We start from the raw sequence: 15,922 nt of genomic DNA on the forward strand, positions 1-15,922 counted from the left end.
AGGGTCTATGCAACCCCCATCCCCATCAAGCCCCAATTTCATGCCTCTGTTTGGTTTCTTTGGGTGATTCATGTCTCTGGGCCCTGTCAGGAGAAATGACCCTTACTACAAGTGACAAAAATAGGCTCTTTCAGGAATTTCGGCTCCGGTCCAAATGGAAACACAAGAACGAGGAGGGCAAAACAATTAAGTCTCAAAAGACCAAAGGAAATACCTTCAGTGCCCCCCACCCTGCTCTATGCCCACTAACTGGTCACAGAAATCAGGGCTGCCTAGCTCCAGGGACCTAGCGCAAGCAGCTGCTGGAGGAGCTGCCCTAGAAGTGAGTGCGGTTTCCTGTGTGGGATAGGGTGGGGGATGGTTGCATTCAGTGGTGCAGAGGTACAGGGCAGAAGCACTCAGGTGACCTACACCAAAGCTCTCCAGGGCACATAGATGGAAAAGGAAAAGCCAGGACCTTGAAAACAAATGGGGGGGGGTGTCCCAAGACACAAGGTGGGGAGGGTGCCTGGAAAGAGGGATGAGCCGGAAGCAACGGAGCAAGCCACTGGGGCCGAATCACTGGAGCCTGGGAGCCTAAAGGCTGGCGGCTCGGAGACTGTAAATCTCACCCTCCTTCCCGCCCAGACAGCTGTTCCCAGGACTCTCAGATTACTTGTTGCACAATCTTTCCATTTCTTTCAAAGGGGGGACAAAAAGGGAAAAATAATCTCAGCAGTCCAGAGCTGCCGAAGAGGCCGTCACAGCCATCCCACAGCACAAGGCAGGAGGTGGGTGCAGGGCACTTAGGAGCCCGGGAGAATTCCCTCCTCAAGCCAACATGACCCCAAAGAAGAGCTTGGGGATCAGGAACAAAGGCCAAAGTCACAGACTTGCCATCAGGACCTGATGGTCGGGTGCCACCATGGGGCAAAAAGTCTGCCCTGGGCCAAACCGCACTGTTTTTAACATTCAGGTCCCCTGCCAATTCCAACCTTTGGGGTTTTCTTTTGGCCACACAGATCCTTAGGAGCCACACAGATCCTTAGGAGAAAACGCTATGAAACCCCTAGTAGGAGCAGCCAGCTAGGGACCACAGGAGGTGCAAAAGCCCACGGCAATGGCATACCCGAGGCGTGGCTGGTACCGAAAGTGAGAAGTCAGTGGCCACCCAGCATGCTAATTGGGCCCAAGAATATGGCCATTCATCCTACTGAGGGCAATGGGCCCTGGCTTGGGGCCAACCCTCCCTGGCAGGCATGGGCTGTGGCGCCCCCTGCTGGTCGACAGATTAAAAAGCCATAGTATGGGGGGGGGGGTTGGTTAGGAAAAAAAGGACGAAGGATGGAGATAGGAGGCCGCAAACTGCCCACAGCTGTCTGCATACAACAGAGCTCAATAAATACAGAATACAGCTTAATGAGTCTCAGTTGAACCCCCTGGAAATGAGGTGGTATACAGAATTTGGAGTCCTGGAGAAGCCCTTAGCCTACCCCAAGGCAGCCCTCCAACCCACTAGGGAAGTTTGGTACTCTACCATAAAAGTGACAAGGAAGAATGAGAAGACCCAGAAGCCCTCCCATCCTCTGCTTCCCCGAAACAGACGCAGGGTGAGCAATCCTCACACTTCCTTGGCATGATCAGATCACGTTATTTACATGAACTGATGAAGTGGGGCTTACTGTTTATCTCCAGTAAGAATACAATGCCAGAGAGGGGGTAGATCTATGAAAGAAAACACCAGGGGTCTTTGTTGCCGAAACAGGTTTCCCACTGTGGATACTCATACTACAACCTGCCTGGAGGGGCGTGCCTAAGGCCCCAGAGCTGGCTCTCCAGTGGTCTGCAGACTGTCTGCTCAGCTGATGGAGTAGACGGCCCAGGGGCAACCACGCTCACCAGGCACACGTGGCCAGCTCCACCTCACAACACAAGCTGGGCGCCAGGTTTCTTCTCTAGCCTCTCCTCCGGGCCCGTGTGAGCACCTGCCTGCTCCCGAGAATAATCAGGGAAGTACACATCTAGAGGAAAAGCTCCTCTCCCTACCACCGTGCAGCTCTCAGCATCTCTGCCTGCCCTTACTCGCTCCCACCCCCCACACCGAAGCTGCTGCTCAGGCTTGGGGGCGGGGGATATGTGGCGCTCTCCTAGGGCACCAGGGGGCACACGTGCAGGCCCATGAAACATGGAGAGAGGAACCGTTAGAGGCTGCAAGACACGGTGGTCCCAGTGCATGCACAGTCAGGAGCAGCCAGTGCAGCTGTGAGCACCCTCTGGGGAGGAAGGGAATGCCCCGAGCGCGGCTGACAGCAGAGGCCATAGCGGACTGGGCCACACCTGCAAAAGCACATCACCTGAAACAGCCATGCTGCATGCGACTGAGACATCAGGAAGACAGTAAGACTGAGCAAGGTCACACAAAGGTCAATGCCACCACCTGGGCCCCAATACCCAAAGTCCTCAAAAGCAAGCCCCCAAGCTCCCCAGGACTATGCAGTCAATACTTTCAGCAACTCCTCCTCAGGGTGCAGGGTCACCCACTGCCCCAGGGAGAGGGTCACCATGGCGGCCCAGAAAGTTCTTAGGACCACCATCTCTGGTCTCTAGCAGCCCGAACACAAGACTAAGCCTGACACAGGTAGGAATGCGACGAGTCACGAAGGAAGTACACCTAACCTGTTTCGGAGTCTTCGCTGTCAGAGGAGCTGGACTCGCTGGTGCTCTCTGACTCCGAGGATGAGAAACCCTTCATCTTGGAGGAGCCAGCAATCACGTCAACTTTCTCAGCTGTAATAAAGCAACAGGGACTGAGTCAGGCAGGGCCCGGATCAAGGAGGCTGCCGCTGGCCACAGACACACCCCAACAGCCTGCAAGAAGGGCCAGCAGCGTAGTCGGTGGCTTGTGAGCCAGAGGGGGCTGCTACCAGTCCCGTATCTCCCCGTGCTAAACTGCTAGCCTACTGCACATCAGCCAGAAAAATCTGAGTACCAGAATTTTAAAGCGACCCCACAGAATACCTTGTGCTGGGTTCCTCAGAGTCCAAAAAAGGCAGGAGGGGATTCCCTAACATGAGCAACTGCTGGGGCTCCCTCGGCTACTTCTCAGGCAGTAGGTGAAGGCGACCCAAAGGAGACATGACAGCAAAGACAAAGTAAGACATGAAAGAGTCCCAGGAGTCCCCAGCACCTCGGGAGGTAGACCGAGGGCAGAACGTCATTGGGAGGCACCCCATGGAGGGGCCCGAGAACCCCAGGAAGCAGTCCAGGCTGAGAGAGGCTGTGCATCACATTCTGATGTGGATCCTAAGTCCTACTGGTCTCAAGACAAAAGCTGTGAGCTAAGACAAGGCATTTCTAACAGGAAAGAGCGGCCTGGCAGAATGCTGTGGAGGAGACAGCAGGCAGGACAATGCTGACCTACACCATCCTTTCTCCTGACCTCCCCCACCCCCGTGCCTACTGCAAAGAGGCGGCAGCGGGGGCGAGTGGCTGGCGCTGAGGGAGGCTCAGTGGCAAGAGTAAGAGCAGGGCTGCTCCGGGAAGGGGCTGCTCAGGTGCAGGGGGAGGTGGAGACCCAGGTCGGTACCAGTCAGGAGGCCAAGAACAGCACCCACAGTCCAGGGTCCAGGGCAATGTCACCACCCCCCAGAGATTTCTTTGCTAAGGATGCAGCTTTTATAATTGGAAAAACAGCCTGCAAAGAGAGAGGGCCACGTGTGGAAGGCAAAGTGAACTGTGGCGAGCCTCCTCCCTCTTGGCTGGGATGGCTAGAACACACCCTGCTCCCCCACCCTGGGGAGCCCAAGAGCACCTTGAGGTTTCCTTTTCTTGCGCAAACAAGAGGTCACATAGCGCTCCAGTTCTCGCAGGGTGGACGGCTTCAGAGTCTCGAAGTCAATCTCGATCTCATCAGGGTTGGAGTTCTTGAGAGAGGGCTCCCGCGACTGGATGATATGCACCACTCGGCCCAGCTTCTCACCAGGGAGCTTGTTGATGTCCAGGCTGAGCTGCCGCTTCTCCTCATAGGACATGGGCTTGCACTTGTCCTCCTCCTCCGACTCGTACGCCGGCGGGGGCTTGCTTTTCATGGGCACTGGCTCCTTCTTGCTACGAACGGACAATGCAGGAATGTGAGGTACGGGTGTCCTGGGAAAGCCAGGCACCCATTCCTCCACCTGGGGCTTGGTGGACAGCTTCCACACCCCCACCCAGAAGCCTTCAAGGAAAACAGGGGAGGCTGTTATCAGGAGCACCTGTTGGTGACAGACCGTAAACCATGCCCTGGTTCTCGCCTTCCACTCCATGCTACTTACTATCCTCCTCCCTCCTTTCCCAAACACAGTGGGTGCCAAAGATCCATCCCAGAGGAAAGGGCAGAGAGGCGGCCTCCCTACCCATCATGGCAGGCAGGGGTCCCCACCCAAGGTAAACTGGGGAGGCACAGACCTCGCATTGCTGTTGCTGCTGTTATTTTTCTTGGTCTTTTTAGGAGGAAGTTCCTTGGCTTTACTCTTCTTATTCTCCTCTACTTCCTCTTTCTTTTTGTGCTTTTCCTTTTTCTTTTCTTTTTTGTCTTTCTCCTTTTTCTTTGGTTTGTTCTGCTGGGGCTGGGAGAGGGCTGCAAGCTGCTCGTGCACGGCTTTGAGCTGTGGAACAGACAAGCAAGACACACACACCCATCATCCTGGTCTCTGTGTGTAGCCCCAGGTGTAAGGGAGCGGGGGGGGAGCACAGGGAGAGTGCTTGGCCCTCAGCCTTGTGACCTGCTGCCTCACCAAATTTTCAAACTGCCCATGCCCACCCAGGCCACAGATTCCAAGGGTGGCCACTGTCCTTCTCTGCCAGGGGAGCTGGCATCTATGCCCATCTATGACCATCTGGAAGGAGGGTGCCTAGAAGGGTGGCCCTGATCTCTGGCCTGTAGGCCCCAGGAGAGATGGATATCCTGGCTCTGGCTCCTCCTTCCAGATACTAGAAGGGTCTAGAAGCCTCACCTCTACCCAGAGAACAGCCACATCTCCCCAACAAACACCTATGTATGTACAACTGACTCCTGAAAAACCTAGGTTTGAACTATGCAAGTCAACTTATATGTAGTTTGTTTGTTTTTTACAATCAATACAATACTGTAAGCGTATCCTCTACTGCTTACATTTTTTTCACTTTATTAACAGCTTACTTTATTGTTAAGAATACAGTACGTAATGAGTGTAACCTATAAAGCATAAGCTCATCGACTACATTACAGGTAAGGCTTCTGGTCAAGAGCAGACTACTGCTTAAGTTTTCTGGGGGAGTTAAAAATTATACACTGATTTCTGAAGCACAGATGCTTTCACACTGCTCAAAGGTTAACTGTGTGTTTAGAATGCATGTGCACCCGGCACAGGGGGACCAGTGGGAATCCTGCTCCTGTTGGAACTCCCCATGTCATGGAGACCTGTGGGGAGAGACTGACTGCCCAGGCCATGGATTCTGGGGGACTGTGAATGGGACCGCCTGCATCCTCACCTGCTCCTGGAGCTCTGCCAGCCGCTGGGCTCGCTCCTCTTCAGAGTCATCAGTGGAGCTGTCACTATCTGAGGAGCTATCACTGCTGCTGTCGCTGGATGAGGGTGGGGCCACCACTTTGGTAGGGGGTGGCACTGCCGGGGAGGACACAGCCACCACAGGCTCCTCTGGCTCATCTGGCATCTTGGCAAAGCGCATCTCGAACACATCCTGGTGGGGGAGAAGCCATGCCCATGAGGGCTCCCAGGTGCCCAGGCATGTGTGGCAGGGGGCTGCCTGGGATGTGGCTCAGCATCACCACAGCGTCCTTGGCTGCTAGGGTTGACTCAAGAAGAAGCAAGCAGGAGGGTCAAAGAGGGCTGGGCTGATGATGACCACCCCCTACCCTGCCCACTAAGGCAAGGGGTGAGGCAAGGGGTGGGCCAAGGCCCCTTGCCAGCTCTTCCAACGCTCCTCACAAACTTCACTTTTAAATGAAATATGCTCCTGCCATGGCCTGGCCCCCATTCCCCAGGAGAGACAGCCCAGGTATGTACATGTGACCCAGGTCACAGGAGGCAGCTGGCCCACTGAGGGTGGCTGCTTGGGAACTGGAGATAGATGACGGGTCAAAGGAGGGACCCACAAAGAGTGCCCTAAGGCTCTCATCAGGTCGGTGCTTACTCAGCACTTCCTGAGGGAGCCTTCTGGATGCCAGGGCCAGGCACCAAGCAACAGCAGTGAACAGAAAAGGAGCTTCTACACACCTCGGAGTCATCCTCCTGCAGGAAGTGGGTGTGTTCTATAGTTCTGGACACCATTCCAGGCGAAAGAAACAGAACATGCAATGGCCCAGCCCTGCAGTAAACGTGCCTGGTACGGAGCCAATGTCCAGTGAGGCGACTGAACCTCTGCTACAGTGGGCACATCTGCGTCCGCCTCCCTATTCCTCAAATTACCTGTAGGGCATGTAACTGAGCACAGCCATGCCACTGGCTGAGGTGTCTCCAGGGCATGCCCGGCCAAGGTGGGAAAGTATAGGAGAATGGCTATGGGGGTTCTGGAGGATGGGCTGCAGGAGGGAGTTAAGTCTTGTGAGATGCCAGTGACCCAAGCAAAGGTCCCAGGGCTATTAAGACAGGATCCCTTGATGGGAGACTGAGACCTTCAAATTCTAAGACCCAAGAATCTGATGGTACTCCACGTGGGGTCACAAAGCCTGGGGGCAACAGCTCCGCCTGGGCACATGGGTCCTTCTGTGCTGCCTCATCAGCCAGCTGGTGGGTCCCTTCCTACCCTGAGGGCTCTGGGACCATAAATCCAATAATGACTCAGGACAGAGGACAGCAGTGAAGGGAACACAGCTACCTTCCCAGCAGGATGTTAGGACCTGCCTTAAGCCTGGAAAACGTTTGTCAACATGTCATCTCCTGTAAGAAGGAGGCCTTCCTCAAGTGTGAGTCGATACTTCGGAGCAGCACGGCCCAAGAGGGCCGCGGGAGCAAGCTCCAGAGCTGCTGTATCAAACAAACTAGGGTCCACTTGACAAAGCTGGCCCTAGAAACCTCTCCCTTATATCTCTGGAAACACAACTTCAGGTTTCCCCGCCCCAAGGCAGCTGGGAATGGTGACCCCAGCAACAGAGTAGGTTTGTCCCCAACTGCAGTGCTGTCCCCTCCACCCACCTCAGCCTCCTTCAAGGGAGCTCCTCCTCCTAGTAAGGTGAGAACCTAGACTGCTGTCTAAATGGTTCTGCTACCAGACTAAGTGATGAAAGGGTAATGCCTTTATAATTCACACAGAAATAAATTCTGAAGCAGGTCTGAGGGCAATGGAGAATTACACACCCAGGGGATGCGCAGAGACTGTCACTGCCCAGGCTGCTGAAGAGACGTGCCTCACAGTGCCCTGGATATGGGCAAAGCGCAGGATAAAGGAGTGTGCCTGAAGTGTCAGGACCCCACCAGGAAGGAGAGTGGGAAGCACGGCCAAGTACTCGGTGCTGCTGGGAGATGAGCCTTGACTAGGTGGGAGCTGCCTCATGCCACTTATCCACGTACACCCAGCCTCTCCTGCCAGCTGCCAGACAACACGACCCTTGCCACAAGGACATCCTGCTGCTCCCCAACACGTTGTGGCTGTTGTGGAAAGGGGGGGGAGGAAGAGAACTCATCCCGAGGCCTCCTTCCACTTCAAGGATACTCTAGGGCCCTGCCATTCCAAGACCATAAACAGAGAAGAGCACAAGACAGGAGGCCAGGTGGGCTGGCTGGGAAAGCACTGCAGGGCCTGCAAGCTGGGGCTTCTGGCTTCCTGGACACGCCCAGCTACAAGACCTGTCCTCCTCCCATCTGCTCTGGCTCCAGTGGGGGACATCCTGGGACATGTACTTTGGCCTGACTGCCAGTGAGCTGAAGGCTACTGCAGAAGAACCTTCCCAAGTCTCTGAGATAGGCTAGCACTTGCCGGGGACTGCTGAATGGTAAACACAAACGATGTGCTCCTTGCCCTCAAGGAGTGAACGTAAAAATTGTAAAGTGCTCTAAGGTGCTTAAGGTGGAAACAGAAAGGGGGTGGCGGAAAGCCTGTGAGAAACCTGAAAGCTCAGGAGGAGTGGGAGACAAGATGCCAACAGCTACAAAGATCTAGCAAGGATGGCTCTAAGGAGAGAAAGGTGTGACTCATGAATCCGGGTGCTCATCCCAGTGGCCAGCTGGAGAATGGGTGGAAAGGGTGTGCAGCCAGGCAAGAGGATGCCAAAACCAAATGAAACGCACCTCGGCCGAAGGTCTTGTGAGGGAGGACAGTGCTGATGCGGGGCAGTGAATACCAACAAGCAGCATTCTCTAGGGAATAGGGGCTCAGCCTCCCACACTAGGACTGGGAAGGTCTCCAGGTGGAGCCAGCTCTCCCACCTATGCCATCGCCTCCACCCACACCAAGACTCTAAGCATCAATCAGCAAAGCATGCTGGTTTCAGAGCATGCCTCTCCTCTTGGCAGAAGGTTCACTGGGTCACCTACTCTGGGCTGCATCAGATTCATGGGGAAGCACACCCCACGACCCCCTCTAATTAAGACAGCTGCTGGAGTGCCCAAAGGTCAAGGGAGGCCAAGTCTGGATGTGGCTGTGGGGCGTGGCCACACCTGGGCATACCAAGGCCCAGAGGATGGGGATGGGGGTGGTGGTGGGGAGAATGCAGGCAGTGGCAGGCCACTAGGTGCCAGATGCTGGAGATGCAGCCATGAGTGGACATCCAGACACATACATTTATGCACACCTCAAAAGCTTCCTGCCTCTGAGATCTAATGCAGGATATCCCAATGCAATTTTCATTTTTCCTTGCTGTAAAAATAATTGTATACCACCTTGAATTTTCACTTTTTCTTGAAATGTAAGTCTGGTGATCTACATGAGTACCAAAATATCCTAAGTGACTCCTCACTTCATGACAAGCAGTGGAGAGTACCACCAGCAGCTCTGGGCCTACCAGGTAGGCTGGCAGGCCTTAGCCCAAGCCACCCTTGGGCCGAAGCAACCCTGAGTCCAGACACTACTGGCTATCTCTGTGACCGTGGCTGCCAGGTGGTGGGATGTGAATTTTTTCTAAAGGCCTGGACTTTAGAAACCAGAAGAAGAAAACACAGTGGACTGTTTTCCATATAACTTCTCAGGTAAATCTCAGTCCCTGGACACAGCCTACTTAAGAGAAGGCAGGTCTAACACCTCTTAAAGAGGCAAACAAGGACAGGGACTTTGTTGCTCCTCCTCCCTTCTGGACAATCTAGCCATCTAAAGCATGCTGATCCAGGAAAGCTTTAAAAAGCAGAGGAAAAAGCCTAAAATGACACAGGCACAGCAACTCCCTTCCAGACAAGAAGCCCTTCACAGCAACTCTGCACTTGAAGCAGATACCTCCACCTGCCTTGTGGCAATGGAGAAGTGACATTACTTCCGGTAACACTGCAACCCACCCTGAGGTGGGCAAAGCAGGCTAGGGGCAGAGGCAGCCCCATACCGAATGGCTCCCAGGCACTGCCCCTGCTTGAAATGCACCCTCTTCCAGGGAAAGGACCTCATCTAGTCCAGCCTGGTGTCTGGAACAAAAAGTGTCCAGAAAAAGGGTACTGTATGGAAAACAGCTCAGCGCTCTTGCTATGGGTAAACCGCATGTTTAGGCCATGTTCATGCCACTCCCAGGAGAAAAATGAAGAAAAACCAAAACCAAAACACTTGAAACAGGCACAGAAATTGGAGAGCACACTAGAATATACTAGAGGATTCGCTTTTCTGTTATTTTTAAAGTAAAGTAGCTCAGAATAGCAATCTTGGTGCTTAGAGAGAACTTGTTTTGGTTTAGCTGTTTGTAAGAGGGCAAATAAAGGGTATGGGTTTCCCCAGTCCTCACAAGAGGAAGTTGAAGACAGATCTGAGGGCACCACTGCCACCTGGTGGCCACACAGGAGAATTGACATAAAATTATAAAGTCTGAGCTCCTTTAAGGATGAGAAATGCAGAAGTAAACAAAGGGCAGCTTTGTGAAGAAACCAGAGAGCACCAAATTAAAAGCCACCCCCCATCTGAAAAAAAAAAAAAAAAAAAAAAAAACACAAAAAAACAAACAAAAAACCTCAGCAAAAATAAGACCGAAACGGGACGCCTGGGTGGCTCAGTTGGTTAAGCAGCTGCCTTCGGCTCAGGTCATGATCCCGGCGTCCTGGGATCAAGTCCCACATCGGGCTCCTTGCTCAGCAGGGAGCCTGCTTCTCCCTCTGCCTCTGCCTGCCATTCTGTCTGCCTGTGCTCGCTCTCTCATAAATGAATAAAATCTTTAAAAAAAAAAAAAAAAAAGACCGAAAAACAAACAGTAGAAACTGTAAGAACATTTGAGGCTGGGTGTGCCATTAAAATAACAACAGCCAGGTTCATACTAGTAATAAGTTTTTTTAATCTACCATAAGAACTTCGGGACACACCCTTCGAACCAAAGGTGGCCCAAGACCCAGACCACGGGCCAAGTGAAGGAACAGGAAAGACCACGCCTTGGATACAGTGTGTGGAGGTAGGAGACACTATGATGGTGAGTCTGCGACAACATGTGGAGCTAACGGCATTAGGAGACAGGTGAGCAAAAGGGCTCAGGCAGCCTCTGAGCAGAACAGATCCACAAACTGCCAAAGGCTAGTACTCACTTCTGCCCTGGAAGCACTCCACAGATGGCCAGGAAACCCAGGTGTGAGGAACCACCGTTCACCCAGCCTTTAGGTAGGAGTAGGACAGGAGATGTGCAAACTGGCACTGGGCTCCGACCAAACTGCCTGCCCCCTCGTGATGGCAGGTAACGCAGCCCAGGGCCGGTCCTGACTGAGAGCAGGAGTAACCCAGGGTCTTGGGGAGAAAAGGCCGGAAATGTTTGTTTACATGTGTAATTTTAAAGAATTTTTTAAAAAGTTATATAAAAGTACTAAATATAGATTTATTCTCATATGCTATTTAAAAGACTTTATTTATTTATTTGACACAGAGAGAGAGCACAAGTAGGCAGAGAAACAGGGAAGCAGACTCCCTGCTGAGCAGAGAGCCCAATGGGGGGCTCGATCCCAGGACCCTGAGATCACGACCTGAGCCAAAGGCAGAGGCTTAACCCACTGAGTCACCCAGGCACCCCTATTCTCCGTATTTTTAAGAGATTTTTTTTTCCCTTTGGTAATCTCCACACCCAGTATAGGGTTTAAACTCATGACCCTAAGATCAACAGTGGCAGACTCCACTGAGTGAGCCAGCCGGGTGCTCACTTGAGCCGGGTGCTCAATTCTCCGTAATTCTTAACCCCTGATCTCTCTACCCTAAGATAAGCACTGTTGAAATCTGGGTATGCTTTTCCTTTTTTATTTTTTATTTTTATTTTTATTTATTTTTTTTTTTTTAAGATTTCATCTATTTATTTGACAGAGAAAGACCACAAGTAGGCAGAGAGGCAGGCAGAGAGGGAGAGGAGGAAGCAGGCTCCCCGCTGAGCAGAGAGCCCGATGCGGGGCTCGATCCCAGGACCCTGAGATCATGACCCGAGCCGAAGGCAGCGGCTTAACCCACTGAGCCACCCAGGCGCCCCACACTTTTCCTTTTTTAAATGGAGCAAAATGAAGTTAGTTCATACATTATGTGGTCATCTGTCCCCCTCCGTTCCACCTATACTTGCTTGACCGTGTGCACCGCCTGGCTCAACCTAAAGGTGCCACAATCCCCACTGACAACCCTAAGGGAAATGTGGCCTCCCAGAATGCCAACAAGCAGCTATAGGGCAAAAAACTTCAAGGCTTCAGTGAAGAAGCGCCCATAGGAAAACAGTTACTTCAGCTCACAACTCTGTCAACATGACTACTTTTTAAGAGTGTCATCCACCAATGTGAGACAGGTCTGTTTTGTGGAGACACACTGGGCCATTCACAGCATGTGCCTTCTTCTTGGCCAAGGGCAGCAAAATGCAGTTACTGGGCAGGGGACTTTCAGTGGGACACCCCAGAACAAAACCCCAAGTACCCAAGACCCAAACTAACCACCCTGCTTTAATTACAATGAAATAATCTCAATGTAAAATGACATGTCATCCTGACTTGAGCTCATCTTCAAAACAACACAGCGTCATACCAAAGCAAAAGAAAGATGTAAAACATACAAAGGCCCATGGAGATCTGGCCTACCCAGGACTCCAGCCTGCCTACCACAGGATGTTGTGCTCAGAGCTTCCCCAGAACCTTACCTGGAGCTTGCGAGCCATGGCCACCACCTCATGGTCAGGAGGGTTGTACTTGTAGCAGTTGGAGAACATCAATCGGACATCAGCACCAAATTCCTGAGCATCACGGTACTCACGGGCCTCCAGTTTAGACTGAAAAGACAAGACAGGTCTTGTTATGTCTGCCCCTGCTCCAATGGGGATGTGATGCCAGAAGAGCTGTCCGTAGGAGCAAGTTGACTTCTCAGTGGAGCAGAGGAGAGGTCATCAACACCTTGGTTCTTCTCTATGTCAAGTGGACAAGGAGACACTCAAGAGCAAATCTCGGGACTGGGAAAGGCCCTGCTACCACGTCAACCCCACCCACCCTGGTCACTGTGATGGGCTATGGGGAAAGAGGACACAGAATAAATGGAGGCAGAGCTTAAGCCAGACTGTAAGGGGAGGACTAGGACAAGTTCTGACCTGACATACACTTATCTTTTTTTTTTTTTTTTTTGGACATACACTTATCTTGATGACACAGGACAGGACACTGAGAAGGAACACAACCAGAGGCCCCTGGGTGGAGTAGATGGTTAAGTGTCCGACTCTTGGATTCACCTCGGGTCATGAAATCAAGCCCCAAGTCGGGCTCCACGCTCGGCTAGAAGACTACTGAAGTTTCTCGCTCCCTCTCCTCGTTCTCCTTCAACCCCTCCCCACACGCTTACGTGCTCTAAGATGAATAAATCTTTAAAAAAAAAAGTGGGAGGGGACCACAAGTACTGTGCCCCACCCCCGCCTGTCCCATGTTTGGCAGGCTTATTCCACTCCCAAATAAAAACGCAAAACAGGGGCGCCTGGGTGGCTCAGTGGGTTAAGCCGCTGCCTTCGGCTCAGGTCATGATCTCGGGGTCCTGGGATCGAGTCCCACATCGGGCTCTCTGCTCGGCAGGGAGCCTGCTTCCTCCTCTCTCTCTCTGCCTGCCTCTCTGTCTACTTGTGATCTCTCTCTGTCAAATAAATAAATAAAATCTTTAAAAAAAAAAAAAAACAAAAACAAACGCAAAACAGGGGGCGCCTGGGTGGCTCAGTGGGTTAAGCCGCTGCCTTCGGCTCAGGTCGTGATCTCAGGGTCCTGGGATCGAGGCCCGCATCGGGCTCTCTGCTCGGCAGGAAGCCTGCTTCCTTCTCTCTCTGCCTGCCTCTCTGTCTACTTGTGATTTCTCTCTGTCAAATAAATAAATAAAATCTTAAAAAAAAAAAAAAAACGCAAAACAGTTTAAAATAAACAAACATGGGGCGCCTGGGTGGCTCAGTCGGTTGGGTGTATACCTTCGGCTCAGGTCATGATATCAGGGTCGTGGGCTTGAGCCCCACGTCCGGCTCTCTACTTATCAAGGAGCTTGCTTTCTTCTCTCTCTCTGCCTGCTGCTCTGCCTACCTGTGATCTCTCTCTTGGTCAAATAAATAAAATCTTAAAAAAATTACAAATAAAAAATAAACAAACATAATCAAAACGGTCTCAAGATAATACTACAATGAAAATGCCAGCACTGTGTGCCTCTTACAGAGAGGTGACAACAAGGCCCCCTGCATAACACAGCCTGGCAAAGTCACCAACCCTCAACGAGTCCTGGAGCATCTCCTGTGCAAGCTGCCTATGGACAGTGGGCTTGTCCCTAGACAAGGGGGCAGCAGTGCTGTCTGAGAAGAAAATGCCCAAGCACGCGGTCTTGGAGGTTGACTCCACAATTCCCAGCAGGGGGCGCAGGGCTTCTTTGAGCTGAGGAGGAGAGACGCTACTAGGGCACAGTTCAGCAGAGCCCAAGGCCAGGGCCCTCCTCTTGGACTAGCCTGGGAGGTTCTGCCCTTCTCTGTCCCAGGAAGCCCCGCCCCCAGCTCTGGGAGGGGCATCTGCTTACCTTGATCGTGCTCATATCCATGGGGTGCTTGATGATGTCGCAGTAGTCGTGCAGACCCAGAGCCTCTACATCCACAGGCTTGTAGAACGGCCAGGCATAGGCTGCGTGCTTCTTGGCAAACATCTCCTTGAGGATGCCACTGCAGCACTTCAGCTGCTCCGAGACCTTGCTACTCTTCTCTGGCACTGGGTGCTGCTGTGAGTCGGGTACATCCTTTTTGGGGGGCTTCACTGGCCGGCTACTCTCCCGCCGGGGGCCCAGCTTGGTGGTCTTAGGCTCTGGCGGTAGTGATGGTGGTTCATGAATGGGGTCGATGGTGGTGGGGGTGGTGGTATCCGCTTTCCTCTTAACTCCCTTCTTTGTCTGCCAAGAGCACACGTGCAACAAGCGTCGTCACAGGTGGCAGCTGGCACAGGTGGCCCTCAGGTCACTTCTGAAGCCAGGTCCTTTCTAGGGTTCCAACATTCTTGGGGGATAGGGCTCAAAAGTAACTCCATGGGTGAAGGACCAAGGCAAGAACAGACCCTGTCCCACCATTCTGCTCTGCAGCTGGGACAGGACCCCGGCCAGGGGCACGAGGAAGCACACACCCAAGTGCAGAATCTGCTCACTGGAGCCCAAAGAAAGCTACAGAAGCAGCTTCCTACTTAACGCCAGGGAAGTCACTCAGAGCCAAGCCTCGTCACACTAACCCCTACCCCCACAGGAGGCATGTTGTAGAGACTATTTAGGCAACATCTGCAAATATGCACAGTCTACATGAGAAATACGGGAGAGGAGGTCGGCAAGGCCCTGGGAGGTGGTTCTCAACTCTGGAATCTGTGGGCCAGCAGGGCAGCAGCTTCGAGGTTGTGACTTAATAAAGACTATACAATCCCCCCAGAAAATACCCGCAAGTGCCTGGAGAACCAGGCCAGGTTCCGCAAGAAGCACTGGCAGGGACAAGCGATTGTCTCCTGCCAGCCTCACTGTTACGGAGAAGGCGCGCTAGCTGAGGTGGTAGGAGCCTGCCAACGACCGGGCTGGGCCACACACACGCACAGGATGCTCACCTTCACAGGCTGTGGGGTGGCCGCGATGATGGGCGGGTGGCTCTGCACAGGCTGGGGGTTTGGCGCGGGTGGGGGTGGTGGCTGAGGGGGTACCGGTGGGGGTGTCTGCAGTGGCTGGGGAGGCACCACTGTCATGACGGGGGTCTGGACGATGAGGTCTGGGGTGACCGCAGGGAAGGGGTGAGGTGTAGCCTGCACGGGCGGAGGGTTCTGCTGGGGGGTCTGGGTCTGCGGAGGAGTCGATGCCTGCGTTGTGTTTGGTACCGTAGACACGCCAGGTTTTGCTGTCCCTATCAACCATAAAAGGGACAGGTGGTTAGAAGCCGAGCCCGACACACGCTGGCTGACCTTATGGGAACACTGTCACATGTGGAGAACACACATCTGCATGCGCATGGCACACACTGTCACGGTGACTATTAGTCTTAGAGACAGAACAACTCGAACACTCCAGACCTCAGCCAAACTGGTCCACCTGCCCTTAGGTTCTCTGAGAGCAGTGGCACACTGCATTCCACAGTTCCTAAGGCATCCTGGCTTCAAGCCCCGAATCAGGCACAAAGACGCCTTCATAAGCACGGAGGCCTGGGCCAAAGGAGCAGGAAACACATGCTGAGAGTTAGCACCAGGACGGTAGATGGAGAGCGGAAAAATGTTCCTTGGCGCTTTTGGACAGAGCTGTCCTCATTCCCAGAAGCGCTGCCTTCTGAGTAAGCAATTCTGGCAAGGGGCCAACACAGGGAGCCCTGGCCAAGGTT

General features: G+C 53.0%; 1 protein-coding gene across 4 annotated transcripts in view; it reads right to left on the reverse strand.

The window, feature by feature from the left end:
• The window catches only part of BRD4 (bromodomain containing 4), a 95,391-nt gene that overhangs the window by 14,614 nt on the left and 64,855 nt on the right, over nucleotides 1-15,922 (reverse strand). For all 4 annotated transcript variants that reach the window (XM_044253839.1, XM_044253841.1, XM_044253840.1 and 1 more), the window contains exons 5-11: nucleotides 15,165-15,454; nucleotides 14,113-14,475; nucleotides 12,230-12,358; nucleotides 5,491-5,700; nucleotides 4,426-4,625; nucleotides 3,791-4,086; nucleotides 2,656-2,766 (exon numbers count right to left, since the gene is read on the reverse strand). In XM_044253839.1, the coding sequence (XP_044109774.1) occupies nucleotides 2,656-2,766; nucleotides 3,791-4,086; nucleotides 4,426-4,625; nucleotides 5,491-5,700; nucleotides 12,230-12,358; nucleotides 14,113-14,475; nucleotides 15,165-15,454 (1,599 nt within the window). The remainder of the gene's footprint in view (nucleotides 1-2,655; nucleotides 2,767-3,790; nucleotides 4,087-4,425; nucleotides 4,626-5,490; nucleotides 5,701-12,229; nucleotides 12,359-14,112; nucleotides 14,476-15,164; nucleotides 15,455-15,922) is intronic.

The sequence above is a fragment of the Neovison vison genome, chromosome 6 (assembly GCF_020171115.1).
Source record: "Neovison vison isolate M4711 chromosome 6, ASM_NN_V1, whole genome shotgun sequence".
NCBI classification, from domain to species: Eukaryota; Metazoa; Chordata; class Mammalia; order Carnivora; family Mustelidae; genus Neogale; species Neogale vison.